At 42.2% G+C, this 17,194-nt stretch overlaps 1 protein-coding gene across 5 annotated transcripts in view; it reads left to right on the top strand.

Annotated features, from left to right (window-relative positions):
• MORC3 (MORC family CW-type zinc finger 3) overlaps positions 1–17,194 on the top strand; it is a 36,756-nt gene that overhangs the window by 1,531 nt on the left and 18,031 nt on the right. For 2 of the 5 annotated variants that reach the window (XM_075033719.1, XM_075033718.1), the window contains exons 2-5: positions 7,726–7,798; positions 13,366–13,498; positions 14,623–14,837; positions 15,107–15,254. In XM_075033719.1, coding sequence (XP_074889820.1) covers positions 7,726–7,798; positions 13,366–13,498; positions 14,623–14,837; positions 15,107–15,254 — 569 coding nt within the window. Of the gene's footprint in view, positions 1–2,587; positions 2,661–7,725; positions 7,799–9,969; positions 10,210–13,365; positions 13,499–14,622; positions 14,838–15,106; positions 15,255–17,194 lie in introns of those variants that run through there. The other 3 variants (XM_075033722.1, XM_075033720.1, XM_075033721.1) reach the window with 3 other exon arrangements.

The raw sequence follows: 17,194 nt of genomic DNA, 5'->3' as shown, positions 1-17,194 counted from the left end.
AAAAGAGAGGTCTTCCTTTTTTTTTTTAATGTATTATTAGTCTTCTTGAGGGGAGAAATACATCAGCATTAATAATCAGCCTTTGCAAAAAAACTGCATATCACAAGTCAGTCTGCAGCATTTAAATTGTTCTCAAGTTGAAATCACTTTGGCAAGCTGAACTCTTACAGATACAGATGAGAAATCTAAGCTAAAGTTGGGGCAATTGGTACCTTTCTGAATTAATTTTAGGATGCTGTTTGGTTTTGTTTGTTAGTAGTCATAACTGAAAATTTACATTCAGCCTATTTCCAGTGAAAGCTGGGATTTTTGTGGGTTTTCACTAAAGAAGTGAAGCAGCTAATAAAGTGTTTTGATAGGTTGTGTCCTGCAGTGCAGAAGGCTCTGTTTTCTAGAGAACAATAGAGAGCTGATGGCCACAGTCTCTTCTGTCAGCAGCTGTTCTTTGAAAATATTTTGGGTTTCGCCAAAATATTTCCATTAGTTTCAGGAGCATGTATAAACAAAACAGGCAGCGTGAGCAGGCCTGGTAACTCGTTCCCACACTGGCATTTATCTCCTTCTGTTGTTCTGGTAAAATTTTTGCTCAGTTGCACGATGAACAGATCAGGGAAGTGATCCAGGTTAAAAATAAGATTTTAAAAATGGTTTTTAATTTGGATCAGCTCCCTGATGTGGTTCATTACACAGTCATGTAACTGGACTAGCATGACTGGGAGGGAGAGGAGGAAAACGGCAGTGGGGTTGTTCCCCAAGAAGTTGTGAAATACTATTGTAAGATAAGACAGATTGTTCAGTGGTAATTTGATTTGTCCATGCCTTATGATCTGCAAGGGATAGAAGAGTTCCAGTTTTCTTGGAAAACTAAAATTCCCAAAGCTGCATGTCATTTTTGAAAGATAAGCTGCTTTATTCTTACATATTTGCTGGTCATAATTGTAGGAGTTGCTCTTCTTAGTGCAGTTTAGTCTTTTTATAATATGCACTGTATATGCAGTTTGAAGGAAGGGGAGGTTTAGTTGTATCTCCAAAGGGAATTTGGCTGCACTTTGTCTCAGGAGAAAAAATGAAATTGCTAACCAAAACCCACTTAGTAACAAAATATATTAGGCCCAGTGAACAAAACAACTGGATCATGTCATGCTGCATACTGTCATGCTAACATAGCCAAAAGTGAGTGTTCACCAGGGGACTAACTCTTTCTTACTGTATTTATTGAACTTCAATTATTCATGAGCTAATTAAAGTGGTGCTTTGATGAAATGAAATATAAGGGGACAAAATGGGCTTAAATATTTCCTGATGCATTCATCAGGAAATGATGTGTTGTTGCGAACAGCTGGTATGCTCTGAAGCAAGCTACAAAGGTAATGGCATTAAACCACTATTCTCTGTTTTTTAATCTGGTTTTGTCGTGTGCCCTTGTTTCATTGCCTTACATGAGCAAATGGTGCGATCTGCTCTGAGGTAGACTTTCCCATGAACTACCCAGTGGGATACTCACTTGCCTTTTGCTGGGGGAAAAGATATTAGAGCCAAGAACCAATTTGTTATAGTTCCCATGTTCCAACCCATATCTTCACTTTTCATATACCTGTTCACAGGTTCCCAGTTCTGTGTACCACTTTCCGGCCTTTCTCAAAACTTTACCACTTGAAACAGCAATCCAGAGAAGATCAGCATAATTCTGGTGTTTGTTTATAGAAGATGCTGTTTCTTTAAGCCGCTATTTTTTTTTTCAAAGTTAATCACTAGTATACAGCAGTGAAATGAGGGATGGAGAAGCATTGTGTTACACAGGCAACATGTGAAGAGCTTTTCTTGCTGTGCACATGTATGCTTTGCTTCATGGAATAAAGGACACTTACTTGTGATTATGTCATTGTTGGTGACACTGAGATTCTTTCCTTCATCAGCATTGTCTGGTGATCAGGGGAGGTTCGCCACTGTGAGTTCATGCCTTTATCAAAACTACGGTCTGGACTTTTTGCAAGTCCATATTGCTGAGGTTACAATGCCAACAGTAACTCCAGAGGTCCCAGTCTACCTTGTGTATGGTTGGAGTTTTTTACTGGCTAGCAGCAGAGAAATATTTTAGCAGTGAGTTGAGCAGATGCTGAATGCTTGAATGTGCATCTATGTGGTGGGGGGTTTTTTTAAGTGTTAGTGTTTATGTTTTGACAAGGAGGGATTTCAGGCAGAACACCCTCCCCCTCCCCCCCCCCCCCGGTGTTCTTGTATATTTTGAGCATGAAGCTTAGAAAGCAAAGGAACAAATGCTGCCAGCACTGTAAATGTTGAAGTGAAGAGAATGATACAGAGGTCTTAAGATCCACTGAGTTACTGTATGGCAGAGGAAGAAATTGAGAAATCCTTTTAACCATGTGCCATGGAATATGTGAGGTTTCCATTAATGGGCTTGATGTAATTTTCTTCTTGGATTCTAAATTATTTGTAGCTATCTGTTAGGAATTTGAAAGGGGCACAGTGACTTAGCCTGACTCAATCTACCAGATTTTCTAAAACTAGAGTTTTAAAGCACAGATGGCAACGAAGAATGTGATGTCTGTTCATGCTTGTACTCTAGCTTGATGGAGAAATGCAGGGATTAAGTTGCAGTCTGAAAGTGTGTCCTGTGGTCTTACGACCTTAGAATCAAGGTGAGGTTTCTTGGCAATTTATGTTATCTGAACTAGGGCTGCTGCTGCTGCCTTATTTGCACTCTGGTACCTGGCTCATGGCTCTAGAACTTGCTTGTAGCATTATTCCTTTTCACTGATAAATGAGTTTGGAGACTTGAAGTGATTGCTTGCTTTTATTTACACTTTACTAACTATATAAAAGTGCTTGTCAGTGTAGTAGTTCTGTAAAATTTATGAAGTATGGATATGCACACACTACTTAAAAATATTTTTCTGATTTTATATATATTATAATGTGGATTATATTATGTGTTCTGATGTAACTACACTGTGCAAGGACTATTTCCAATGTTATGTATTCATAGATAACTGCTTTTTATGCCATCAACATAACTATGCTAGTGAGGCTTAAGCATATATGTGCAGTGGGTTTGTGTTAAAGGCCTTGTAAAAGTGTAATTACAGATATTCTCAGTGGTAATGCAAATGCAACTGTATCAGTTTCAATAGTTAAATTTCTCCAGGCATTGCATTGACAAATCCTTAAGTTATATGGTTATTTAGTTCTTGTTTTCCTAGTCTTTTGACCTAGGTGAATATATAAGAACCCAAGCTTTCATAAATTACTTGAGAATACTCTTGTCACTGACGCCTATAAAATACATCCCATAAATAGGTACTTTATTTGCATATTCTCATGTAATCCTAGTAGTGGCTACGTTCTTCTGGTTACATCTTATCATAAGTGAGGATAAAATGTACGAGATCAAATATTTATGGGGAATAAACAAGAGGAGTTAGAGACATGAGCATGCTTGCAGGGCTGTGATCTTATTGGCATTGTGGAGACATGGTGGGATGGCTCCTGTGACTGGAGTGTTGGAATGGAAGGATACAGGCTGTTGAGGAAGGACAAGCAGGGGAGATGAGGAGAGGGTGTTGCCCTCTATGTCAGTGACTAGCTGGAGTGCATGGAGCTCTGCCTGGGGATGGATGAAGAGCTGACCGAGAGCTTATGGGTCAGGATTAAAGAGAGGGCAGGGACAGGTGACATTACAGTGGGGGTCTGCTACAGGCCACCCAACCAGGAAGACTGAGCTAATGAGGCCCTCTGTAGACAGATAGGAGCAGCTCCACATTCACAAGTCCTGGCCCTCGTGATGGACTTCAGCCACCCTGATATCTGTTAGAGGAACAACACAGCAGGGCATAAGCAGTCCAGGAGGTTCCTGGAATGTGTCGATGATAAATTCCTTCTCCAAGTGAGAGAGGATCCAATGAGGAAGGGTGCTATGCTGGACCTTGTTCTCACCACCAAGGACAGGCTGGTGGGGAATGTGAAGCTCAAGGGCAGCCTTGGCTGCAGTGACCATGAAATGGTGGAGTTCAAGATCCTTAGGGCATTGAGAAGGGTGCACAGCAAACTCACTACCCTGGATTTCAGGAGAGCAGACTTTGGCCTCTTCAGGGATCTGCTTGGTAAAGTACCATGTGATACAGCCCTGGAGGAAGAGGGGCCCAAGAAAGCTGGTTAATATTCAGGGATCACCTCCTCCAAGCTCAGGAGCAAGGCATACCAACAAAGAGGAAGTCAGGCAAAAACACCAGGAGGCCTGCACAGATGAACAGGGAGCTCCTGGACAAACTCAAACACAAAAAGGAAGCCTACAGAGGCTGGAAGCAAGGACAGGTGGCCTGGGAGGAATACAGAGAAATTGTCTGAGCAGCCACAGATTGGGTTAGGAAAGCTAAAGCCCTGATAGAATTAAATCTGGCCAGTGATGTGAAGGTCAACAAGAAAAGCTTCTATAGGTACGCTGGTGATTAGAGGAAGACTAGGGAAAATGTGGGCCCTCTCCAGAAGGAAACAGGAGACCTGCCTACCTGGGACATGGAGAAGGCTGAGGTCCTCAATGACTTTTTTTGCCTCAGTCTTCACTGGCAAGTGCTCCAGCCACACTGCCCAAGATGCAGAAGGCAAGGGCAGGGACTGGGAGAGTGAAGAACCTCCCACTGTAGGAGAAGATCAGGTTTGAGACCATCTAAGGAACCTGAAGGTGCACAAGTCCATGGGACCTGATGAGACGCATCCGTGGGTCCTGAGGGAACTCACAGATGAAGTGGCTAAGCCACGCTCCATCACATTTGAGAAGTCATGGCAATATGGGGAGTTCCCACTGACTGGAAAAGGGGAAACGTAACCCACATTTTTAAAAAGGGAAAAAAGGAACACCCAGGAGTCTATAGGCCAGTCAGTCTCACCTCTGCCCAGCAAGGTCATGGAGCAGAAACTGTGCTAGGGCTCGTGGAAAATAAGGAGGTGATTGGTGACAGCCAACATGGCTTCACTAAGGCCAAATTGTGCCTGACAAATTTGGTGCCCTTCTACGACGGGGTTACAGTGTTGGTGGATAAGAGAAGAGCAATGAACATCATCTACCTCGACTTGTGCAAAGCATTTGACGCTGTCCCACACGACATCTTTGTCTCTAACTTGGAGAGACATGCATTTTGACTGATGGAGTACTTGGTGGATAAGGGATTGGCTGGATGGTCACACTCAAAGAGTTGCGGTCAACGGCTCAATGTCTGAGTGGAGACCACTGATGAGTGGTGTTCCTCATGGGTTGGTTTTAGGATCGGTGGTGTTTAACATTGTTGTGGTTTAAGCCCAGCCAGCAACAAAGCACCATGAAGTTGCTCGCTCACTCCTCCCCCCCTGGCCCCAGTGGGGTGAGGAGGAGAAAACATAAATAAATGCTCGTGGGTTGAGACAAGGACAGGGAGGGATCACTCACCACTCATGGTCACGGGAAAAAAACAGACTCAACTTGGGGAAAGAACAAAATCAATTTAGTTTACTACCAATCAAATGAAAACAAGCATAATGAGAAGTAAAACCGAATCTTAAAACACCTTCCCCCACCCCTCCCTCCATCCTGGGCTCAACTCTACTCCTGGTTCTCTCTACCTCCTCCCTCCAGCAGCACAGGGGGACAGGGAATGGGGGTTAGGGCCAGTTTGTCACACATTGTCTCTGCCGCTTCTTCCTCCTCAGGGGCAGGACTCCTCACTCCTCTCCTGCTCCAGCATGGGGTCCCACAAGAGACAGTTCTCCGTGAACTTCTCCAGTGTGGCTCCTTCCCATGGGCCGCAGTCTTTCAGGAGCAGACTGCTCCAGCCCGGACTTTCCCATGGAGTCACGGCCATTTTTAGGGGCACCCAACTGCTCCAGCGTGGGCTCTTCCGCGGGCTGCAGGTGGACATCTGCTCCCCTCCGTGGGCTGCAGGGGGACAGCCTGCCGTCTCACCACAGGCTGCAGGGGCATCGCCTCCTCCAGCACACCTCCTCCCCTCCTTCTTCACTGACCTTGGTATCTGCATGGGTCTTTCTCTCACCTTGCACTCTCTGCTGCAGGTTTCCCCTTCTTAAATATATTATCACAGAGGCACCACGGCTGTTGCTGATTGGGTCGGCCTTGGCCATAGGCAGATCTGACTTGGAGGCAGGGAAGCTTCTAGCACCTTCTCACAGGAGCCATCCCTGTGGCCCCTCCCCTGCTACCACAACCCCACCACACAAACCCAAAACAAACCTCTTTGATGGTGACATAGGCAGTGGGATTGAGTGCACCCTCAGCAAGTTTGCCGATGACACCAAGCTGTGTGGTGCAGTCGACACGCTGGAGGGAAGGGGTGCCATGCAGAGGGACCTTGACAGGCTTGAGAGGTGGGCCTGTATAAACTTCATGAAGTTCTGCAAGGCCAAGTGCAAGGTCCTGCACATGGGTCGGGGCAATCCCAAGCACAAATATGGGCTGGGCAATTAGTGAACTGAGAGCAGCCCTGAGAAGGACTTGGGGGTATTAGTATATAAAAACCTGCATAGGAGCCAGCAGTGTGTGCTTACAGCCTAGCAAGCCAACTGTGTCCTGGCCTGCATCAAAAGAAGCGTGACAAGCAGGTTGAGGGAGATGGTTCTCCTCCTCTGCTCTGCTCTCGTGAGACCCCACCTGGAGTACTGTGTTCAGCCTGGGGCCCCCAACATAAGAGAGCATGGACCTGCTTGAGTGGGTCCAGAGGAGGGCCACAAAGATGGTCAGAGGGCTGGAACACCTCCCCATGAGGACAGGCTGAGAGATTTGAGGTTGTTTAGCCTGGAGAAGAGAAGGCTCTGGGGACACCTTATAGCAGCTTTCCAGTATGTAAAGGAGGCCTACAAGAAAGCTGGAGAGGGAAAGGACTCTTTATCAGGGAATGTAGTGATAGGACAGGGTGTAATGGTTTTAAACTGAGAGAGGGTACATTTAGATTAGATATAACAAAGAAGTTCTTTACCGTGGGGGTGGTGAGGCACTGGAACAGGTTGCCTGGAGAAGTTGTGGATGCCCCATCCTTGGAAGTGTTCAGGGCCAGGCTGGATGGGGCTTTGAGCAACCTGGTGTAGTGGAAGGTGTCCCTGCCCATGGCAGGAGGGTTGGAACTAGATGATCTTTAAGGTCCCTTCCAACCCAAACCATTCTATGATTCTGTGAAATTGCTAAAAGCGCAAACCACTAGTTGAGAGAATCTGACAGGTAATTTTGATCAATATGGGCAAAAGGAGCAATGACATCAGACAGTAAGCCACTGAGTATATGAGGTGCTGCTCACTTTTCGGATTAAGTTTAACATTCATGATTTAAGATGTACTTTTTTAACATTTGAGAGCGTGTACTTATGTTGCTAGGTTTGGACTAAGGCTTTGATGTTTTCTGTAACCTCTAGCATCAGTATATAGCAATAGTTCCTTATATTTTTATAAAGGTAAAGAGAGTTTGATAGGATGACAATGTAACACGTGGCCAGAATATAGTGTGATACTGTGCTGAATTTTGTATTGCTCTTTTGTCTTTAATAGCTGTATTAATGTTGTCTTTAAAAGGTGCTACTATGCCAATATCTAAAAGTAAATTAAATTACAGCTTTTTGGTAGTGTTGTACGAAACAGCTTAATTTAATGTTACTTTATTTAATGTACTGTTTTCTGGCTTGGTGTCATTGAAGAGCACAAACTAATGCCATTGTTTGTGGTTTATTTCAGCTTTGTCCAAAGTTCTTGCATACCAACTCGACCAGTCATACCTGGCCTTTCAGTGCGATTGCAGAACTTATAGGTAGGTAAATCAATAGTTTGCCTGAGTACTTGACTGTAATACTTTTTTCTTGTTGTAAAACTTTTTTCCTTCAGGTAGGGGAAAGAGTTGATCCTGTTGTTACCATTCAGAATATTACAATATATTGTTTTGGTAGTCAGATTGACTTTTTTCTTTCTTAATGGCATATGTACTACTGTTGTCCCACAAGTAGGGTTTGATGCCTGGTGTGCAATAAGCCAATCTTACACACAGAGCCAAAATATTTATTTATTTCATGTTTGCGCAAAGGTGGGTGCTAGATGATAATTCCACAAAGATAGCACACCACACCAAAGAACTACAACGTATTTCTCCTGTTACATGATTAGTAAAAACCTGCATAAATTTACGTTCATTGGTTGGTAGTCACCATCTCATCTAGTATTGGTTAATTATATTTAAATTAGCCTTGCTTGCTATGTAAATTAGCAAGCATGTTCCTTGTGGGGGTGGGGTGGCAAGTCTTTCCAGTTTTGAATTGTGTCGGTGGTCACAATCTCCCCCTGCCGCCTTTACCTTTCCCCCACTTCGCGCTTCTTTGGCAATCATCCAGCCTTCTGTGCCTTCTGGAGCAGCAAGTTTCCTTTTTATCAGTCTTTAGTCCCTTCTTCAAGGGTATAGTCATTGGCAAAGCATGCATTGTTTATACAAAGTAACCAGGCCTACGCAATGAAGCTACTGATTAATGGTCATTCTAAATCAAGCAGTGTCACTATGACCTAGGCATTAACCAACATACGGCTTTACTTAGTCTACATTTTAGCTAAAATCAGATTGCAAAATTGTCAGACCACTGTTCAGCAGCATTTCCACATAAAATTCTCTTAATGCTAAACTATATAAATTACCTGGACTACACTACCTGACATCAGTTGCAGGGGCCTTGTAGGATTTGCTGGTTTCTTTTCACTGAGTTTATTAAGGATTGCCAAATATAGAAGACTGTAGGACCAAGTGAATTCATTCTCTTTTAGTCCACCACAGCATACTGCTTTTTGCCGTTCCCAGGCCCAGAGAGTAGTAAGTCTGAGTTCACGTTCCAGATGCACGTGAACACTTGCATCCTGCACAGACACAGCTGGCCATGAACAGATTAGCACAGACAGGAGGACAGTAACTTTGCAAGAACCTATATAAACACAAGCAGTGCTTGAAATGTGAACAGCACAAATGGCCTTATCCTATTCCTGCTTTCTGGGTAACTAAAGTTCAGTAGTGGTGCCTGTGCATACTCTCACTTATCACTTGTGCTTACCCGGGGTTCTGGGCGTTTTGCCAAGATCTGGGAGTCTTTCCAGTACCTGTTGTGGTGGTGCAGCCCCCCAGGCTGCTGTGAGGTCTCAGGATAAGCCATGCATGCTTTGGGAAAACCTCCCATTATGCTGTGATCTTGGTTACAAGCGCAGTGACTTTTCAGTCAGGCATTCTTTGGCCACATCTGGGTCATCTGCTGTCTGAATGGTACATCAGGACCAGCCTGTGTCCTGGGCTTTTTACCAGTTTCTGGTTTGGACCTTGGATCTCAACAGTTGCTCATTTCCTCTAACTTGTTGGCTTGTCCCACTTGAAGTTTGCTAGCGGAACAAATGCGTACAGGCACACGCTGAGAATAGAGAGCACACTGACACAGGAAATAGTTAGAAATAGTGTTTAGTGAGTTTGTACGACAGAGTGGCACAGGGTCCAACCATACAAGCATGCTGACCAGCAGCCAGCTTGCACACAATCAGTCTGTGTTATTCCCCCGCACCCATTATAGCATTCTTCTCCCATCCACTTTGATCTTTCCTTTTTCTTTGCTGCCTCCTCAAAACATCTAATGGTAATTTTTGCACGTTGTCACAATAGTCCTGATGCATCCTAATTTTCTTCTTTTGGGTTACCAAGTTTCTGGCTGAACATCTTCAGGGTTATACTTGAGTGGTTCCTCTTAATGGTCCATCCATCAGTGTCCTAAGAGTTCTGCTCTTTGTTATTGGCTCTGTTGTCCGTTGTTAGCTAGGGCTTGTGTATCTGTTCAATTTATTAGCTCCTGTTGCTCATCTTGCCTTTGATTCTGAATAGCAGTTAACTGGATATCTTCAGAGTTGCTTGTTTTCCGAGTTAGGGAATGATTAGAAGACTTTCTTTAACTGGTTCCTCAAAATAAAGGTGTGGTTTGGAAAGACTTGCCAAGCTTATCTAGCAGTTCACTGCTGCCAAAGGGAGCAACTCTCCTGGTCACACATCCCTTCGCTTCCTGTGCATAGGAGCAACAGTTTTGCTGTTGCTAATTCAGAAAATTGACCTAACAAAAGAAAATAGGAATTTTTCAGCTAGATAAGGCCGGAGCTGTCACAAAGGAGGAAACCAGAACCGTGTGGCTGCAGGAAGGGCTGGCTGTTTCGGAGGTAACTATATGTTAAGTCATTTCGGCTGTTTTATCACCCCATGCCATACCTGGCTGGAATGATGGTAGATGTGCTGTGCAAGGCATGCAAACTTGTCTTCTTCCTTTGCCTTTGGTTTGTCATATGTGTTACTTTAACAAAGCTTCAAAGCGTAGTAGCGACATACTGGTTGTAAAAGCTTCGAGTTAATCACATTGATTTAAATAAGTTTTGTAATCTGTCTTTCGCATGCTATGTAAGGGTATACCATATGCTAAATATCAAATAATGTAAATAGGGTTACATTATGGAGGCCTGAATTTTAGTTTATGCAAACTTACATAAAACATTAATGGTCTGTATGCTAAAATTTGCCTTTTAAGTTCTAGTCTCTCCTGTCAACTTTTTGATGGTTATGTTGCTGGCTTCTCCCCTTAGTCCTCAGTCAGATTAAATTTAGGTGAACTAATGGTGATGCTTAGAAGAGGGTAAATGGGACATCTAGAGAGAGTTGGTGAGCTAGCAAATCAGAAGACTTCCACAAATCATGGTCTTAAAAGAATACTTCCAAACTTTAAATTGTACTTGAAATGTTCTCTTTTGTTGATGCTGAAATATATTTTATGAACTTTTTCACTGTGGATGTAATTTGTACTTCATGCTTAAAGAAAGCAATCTACCAAGATGATTCCTTTTTACAGGCCACAGTGTTGGCTTGAGCTCTTTATTTATGGCCCTCAGTTGAACCTGCAAAACAGGCAGTGGAGGCAGGGGCACTGCCTCCTGCTGTGCCATCACATCCCACCCCTCCTCTTCCCTGTGCTTTCCCCACACACACAAATTCCATGAGTAGCACAGTGCTGGGAAAGGGAGGGGAAAGAAATGCGATAAGGTGGTGTTAGGGCAGATGAGATTTAAACTAGCTTTGCTGCAAAGAAACGTTTGTGGAGTCATGGTTTCTGTTTCACTTGTGGTAGCAATGCTGCAAACTCTTTCAAATCCTGTAAACAGAAAGTTTAGTCTAAAGGCTTTTGCACTTCCCTTCTGTGGAAGTCATACCTTCTTAGATTTGAACAACCTGAACTAGCAAAATATGTATTTGTGACACTTAGCTCTGTTAATATGGAAGTGATGTGGTAGCAGAGCAGCGACAGTTTTTTCACCTAAATAACCTGTGCCTCTGGAGTCAAAATTCTAGATTTCACAGAACTATCTGGGATATGGGAAATTTGGCTTCAGGTTTTTTGCTTGGTTTTTTTAGTGTCTCAGATTTGATTATCTGAAGTTGTGATAGTATTTAAAATCTGATTTCCCAATTAAAAAGCCTGCAGGCCTGCAGCAGGTAAGATGTTGTTGCATCCATGCATATTAATGATGTGTCATTGTCTGCACTGTAGATAATAACCTAGCTTCCTGAGAGCCAGTCAGTAGAGATGTTTGCATGGCTGGGAGAAAGTAAATATTGCAACAGCTGCTTAGGAGACAGGAAATGAAAGTAGAAACTTGTCTTGGTTTCGTTTTCTATTCTCACATTTGAGCTGCTTACCTCCACCTAAGTTTTTGCCTCTATGTTACTGTCATCTGTAGTAGCTGGGAAATTGTGTGTTGTTTTCAGGCAGGTTGTTGTGGTTTAGGCCTAGCTGGCAACAAAGCATGATGAGGCCACTGACTCACTTTTCCCCCAGTGCGGGATGGGAAGGATAAAATAGAAAGAAAAGCTTGTGGGTTGAGACAAGGACAGGGAGAGATCACTCGCCAATTATGGCCACGGGCCAAACAGGCTCAACTTGGTGAAAAAAAACAAAATCAATTTAATTTGTTACCGATCAAATCAAAACAGGATAATGAGAAGTAAAACCAAATCTTAAAGCACCTTTCCCCCACCCCTCCCTCCATCCTGGGCTCAACTCCACTCCCAGTTTCTCTACCTCCTCTCCCCACTCAGCACAGGGGGACAGGAAACATCAGTTCATCACACGTTGTCTCTGCCGCTCCTTCCTCCTCAGGGGCAGGACTCCTCACACTCTTCCCCAGCTCCAGCGTGGGGTCCCTCCCACAGGAGACAGTTCTCCATGAACTTCTCCAGTGTGGCTCCTTCCCATGGGCTGCAGTCTTTCAGGAGCAGACTGCTCCAGCCCGGACTTTCCCATGGAGTCACGGCCATCTTTGGGGGCACCCAACTGCTCCAGCGTGGGCTTCTCCACCACGGGCTGCAGGTGGGCATCTGCTCCCCTGTTCCCCTCCGTGGACTGCAGGGGGACAGCCTGCCGTCTCACCGCGGGCTGCAGGGGCATCGCCTCCTCCAGCACACCTCCTCCCCTCCTTCTTCACTGACCTTGGTATCTGCATAGGTCTTTCTCTCACCTTGCACTCTCTGCTGCAGGTTTCCCCTCCTTAAATATATTATCACAGAGGCACCACGGCTGTTGCTGATTGGGTTGGCCTTGGCCATAGGCAGATCTGACTTGGAGGCAGGGAAGCTTCTGGCAGCTTCTCACAGGAGCCATCCCTGTGGCCCCTCCCCTGCTACCAAAACCCCACCACACAAACCCAATACACAAGGTTTGCCAGGTTTTGATGCAGCTATCTCATTGTAATGTTTTGATTTAATATTGTCAACTATAAAGAAGATTGGGTTTTAGGAGATTTAGGTTTTAGCATAACATTTACTTTATTAAAAATTACGGCTTTTTGCTTCTGTGTCAAAGTTGCGTAGTATTCAGTGACTTGGCTGAGAAATTTATGTCTGTGCCAGCACAAAAATTGTGCAACTGTGTTACATACTCTACTGCAGAGCTGAAAAATGGCTGCAATTTTAGAGCCCCATTAGTTTAGCATGTCTCTTCAGCGTATTAGGCCCATGATTAGGGAACTATGTTAGGCTGCCATATTCACCAAATAAACATACGTGCAAGCATAGCACCATAATAAAGTTAGGGACAGCTGTTCCGCATAGCTGTTTGGCAGTGTTGCAAGACTAACGTTCAGCAGATTGATTATATATGTACTTCTGCTAGATGAGGCTCTGTTGTGTGCTACATGTGGGTTTAAGTAACTTTGGAGGAGTTACTATCTGACATCTTCACTGGAATTAAAAACTTTAAAATATGTTCTCACTTAAACTGTTTAATTTTTGCTTTTTAGTATCCCACCCTTGTTTGCTTTCTTTCTCTTCAGATAATGCTTACGATCCAGATGTGAGCGCTAAACAGATATGGATAGACAAAACGGTGATAAACAACAATATTTGCTTGACGTTCACTGATAATGGAAATGGTATGAACTCAGAGAAGCTACACAAAATGCTAAGGTGGATAACTTCTTTTGCAATTTTTTTCTTGTAAAAATTCCAGCTTCTAGTTCTGTTATTGCTCAGCTTGCTACTTTTTCTCATATGTAATCGACTAATTTTGTTCATAAAGTTAACATTTCTGAAGGTGAGCAATTATCCACATGAGACTCTAGAATAGACAGATGCTAGCAAAACTTTCATACAACTTTGTCAGTATATTTTTATCTCATAATTTTCTCTTATCCTTTCTGTCAACCTTCCCATTTAACTTTCTGTGCAGTGGTTGTGCTGTGTAAACTCTCTGTAGTGCCCTTGAGTGGAGCTAAGGAGAATTTAATTTATTATTATTTTTTTTTAATCAAGATTGCTTTAGTTTAACTTGGCGAGCAAGAGAAAAAGGGAGATTCAGTTCAAACCCTTTGAAGTATTGAAAATAGAAGGTATTGTGGGAAACTCAAGGGAATGGTAATTATGTTGATGTGGTTTGTCTATTTATCTTTAAATATTCCATATGGTTTCAAGTGATCTTTCTGCAACTTTTGTTTCTACAGTTAGTAAAGAGGTTGCTGTTCAATTGCTCTTTTAGTATGAGATTGCTCTGCCTGCAGATAAATCTCTGGGTTTAAACTTGAGCAAGCTTGAATTCAAACTGTTATTTTTCTTTTTCTGTTGGATACCATAATTAATAGCTTGCTTGCTAAATTCCACGTTCCATATACAGTTACATGTTTTACTTTAAATGTAATGTGTAGTTACTAATGGAAGATTTGTAGATCACACATTTTCAAGCAAGTGTGTGGGGGGGAAGCTTTAGGGGCTTTTGTTAGTATTTATTGTGAAGCCACAGGATAACTATTAGAATCCTGTAAGAATACTTAGTGCATAATTCCAGAGAGATGATATTTCTTTCCCATATTTAAAGGTGAAAGTAAATTTCCCTGAATTCTTGCAGTGTGGTTTTAGCACTGTTATATGGCTCACTTTCAGGATTTGCTTAACTGTACATTGTTTAATAGTACAGTAGTCCCTGGTCTCTAAAACAAGAGATAAACTCATTGTGTTTAAGTTTAATTTGGTAAGTCTGGCATGTATCAAGTTTTATAGGGCCTTTTACACTCTTCTAATGTTTTCTTATGTTTCAGCTTTGGCTTCAGTGAGAAATCTGTGATGAATGGCCGTGTTCCAGTGGGACTGTATGGAAATGGGTTTAAATCAGGGTCCATGCGCCTGGGAAAAGATGCAATAGTCTTCACCAAGAATGGAGAAACCATGAGTGTGGGCCTGTTATCTCAGACTTTCCTTGAAGTCACAAAAGCAGAACATGTCATGGTTCCTATAGTGACATTCAACAACGAACATATCCTTTCAACAATTTCTGAATGAAAAGTTGTGGGTACATGCAAAATTTGGATGATAATATCAGTAAAGGAAATCTCCTTGGCTAGCCTTATGTACCCTAAATAAATTGTAAGATGCAAGGAAGGCTATAATTTGTTAAAGCTTTTAAATTTGTAGGAGCTCTGAGATGTGGAATGAGAACCTGTGAAGTGAGTACTGTTGCAGAAGTTTCCTTATCTTCTGAAAGCTTACTTCATTCAGAGTTACTCTCCTTAACATAATGCTTACGACAGATCAGTGATCCGACAGAATCCAAAAACAGCCTCAAAGCCATCTTAACACATTCTTTATTTTCTACTGAGGAGAAATTACTGGCAGAGCTAGATGCTATAATAGGGAAAAAAGGAACTAGAATTATCATTTGGAATCTTAGAAGGTAAGATGAAGTCCAGTCTCTTGTATCTCTCATTTAGTTTATGTTAGCTCTGAGTGTATGCAAACGTACAAGGGTTGGGTTTTTTTGTGAAATAATTCCAAAAGACTGTGGACAGTTAGCTGTAACTGGGAAACTAGGCTCAGACTTGCACGGTTGAAGGGCTGTAATGTTGCGTGGGAACTGTTGCTAGTATCTCAAGTAACAAAGCAGAAGGAAGGAGAATGTAAAGGACTTTGATAAGATACTGTTGCTTTTTCCAGAAGGAAGATTGAAATAGATAAATTATAAATCTGTTATTTCAGACCTATAAAATTACAAATGCAAAAATTCAAACAAAAAATATTTGCATGTACAGGCAAGTATTACTGGCTTTTTAAGTTTGGAGTCAGCAGTATCCTTCTAGAGCGATCTAGGCCTTTCTAAACTTCTTAACTGTTTATCACAAAATAAATAGAAATCCAAGTAAATACATACAGTCGTGTGTATTTATCTTATTTATCTACTTGACTCTGTGGGATTGTTCATGGCAGTATAGATTTCCAGCCTTTTCTAGCTTTGACTTGCTTGTTGCCTTTTTTTTTTATTTAAACGGCTATTGCTGTAGCAGTGGCAGATGGGTGTCATCACTTCCCATCTTGTTTCCCTTTCTTTGACATCTCTGCTTCTGCCGTATTAGCAGGGAACCTGTCTGATGGTGTGTCCAGAAAAGCTTTAGCATGTCTTTAACTGTGACAGCACTAATTGGTTGGGAATATGTTGTCTTGTACTGTGTTCTTAAGTGTTTAGCTTACTGAAGTTTTAAATACCTGAAATAACAAGGTATCCATAGGAAACAATTTTGAACTGTTTCGGTCCTATGGATTTGGCAAGAAACTAGCTTGGTTTTCAGTTTCTTATCTTTATTGTTGCCTATCAGAAAAAGGCGGGGGGGGGGGGGCAGGAGGCCACACCTGAATGAGTATAGATTAAATGTTACAGTCAATTATAGCAGGTGAAAAGTTTGGGGTTTTTTTTATTTCATTAATTTCTTGCAAGTATTAGAGCCCTGAATCACTCTTAGCTTAGGAGATTTTAATATAAGAAAGCTGGAGGGAACAGATGTATTACTGATTCTGGTTGTTTCCCCTTGCCACCTGCTCCATAAGAAAAACTTGACCTCCTTTACACTTCAGAAACTAATTTGCATTGCCCAGGTAGACTTTCATTTGGTTTTAGATATGAACGTTCTTAGGAATGTGCATCACGTCATTGCTTGAGCTACTGTGAACTCAGCTGACTGGGCAGGATAACTTTCACGTTCTGAATTTTGGAGTGCGTTCATAGGAAAGAACACTTTTGGCGGGATTCATGTTGTTTCTGATAAGTTGTAATGAAATCTACTTTAAAAAAAAAAGAACAGAGCTGTTTCAGTATTAAAAGACTTTATTTCTGGAATATTTCTGCCAACTCTGCTATATCTCAATGTTGTGTGCAAAGGTACTGCCAGTATACTGCAATGTATATATCTGCAACTAAATATAGTGTATACATGTAGTGAGTGGTCCAATAAGAAATTGTGATAATTATCGAGTTGGAAAGCTGTGGTGTCATTTTTGAAGCATTAAAAATCTTAGGAAGGCAATCAGTAGTGTTCAGAAATTTTGTGTTTAGAAGCTATGCATGTGTCTTAGTCCATCCAGAATTTAAAACTGATACTGACAGATTTTATTTTTGAAGTGTGACCTGGTAAAGTTAGAATTCATCAATGTCTCACTTGCTATCACTTCACTTGTATTCCTTGGATATCAGAAAGGAACTGGTGAACTTTGTTTATGTGAATTTTAGCAAATCGATGAGGAAAACCAGCATGACTCAAAGGAATTCACTTTCTCTTGCGTCCTTGTGATACCCGCTGGATGTGCCACAATATCTTATCTTGTGGTGGCTTTTCTTTTTTCCAT

The sequence above is a fragment of the Buteo buteo genome, chromosome 8, assembly GCF_964188355.1.
Source record: "Buteo buteo chromosome 8, bButBut1.hap1.1, whole genome shotgun sequence".
NCBI lineage: Eukaryota > Metazoa > Chordata > Aves > Accipitriformes > Accipitridae > Buteo > Buteo buteo.
Note: the sequence above shows the minus strand (reverse complement) of the source record. Positions and strands in the feature narration are given on the sequence as shown.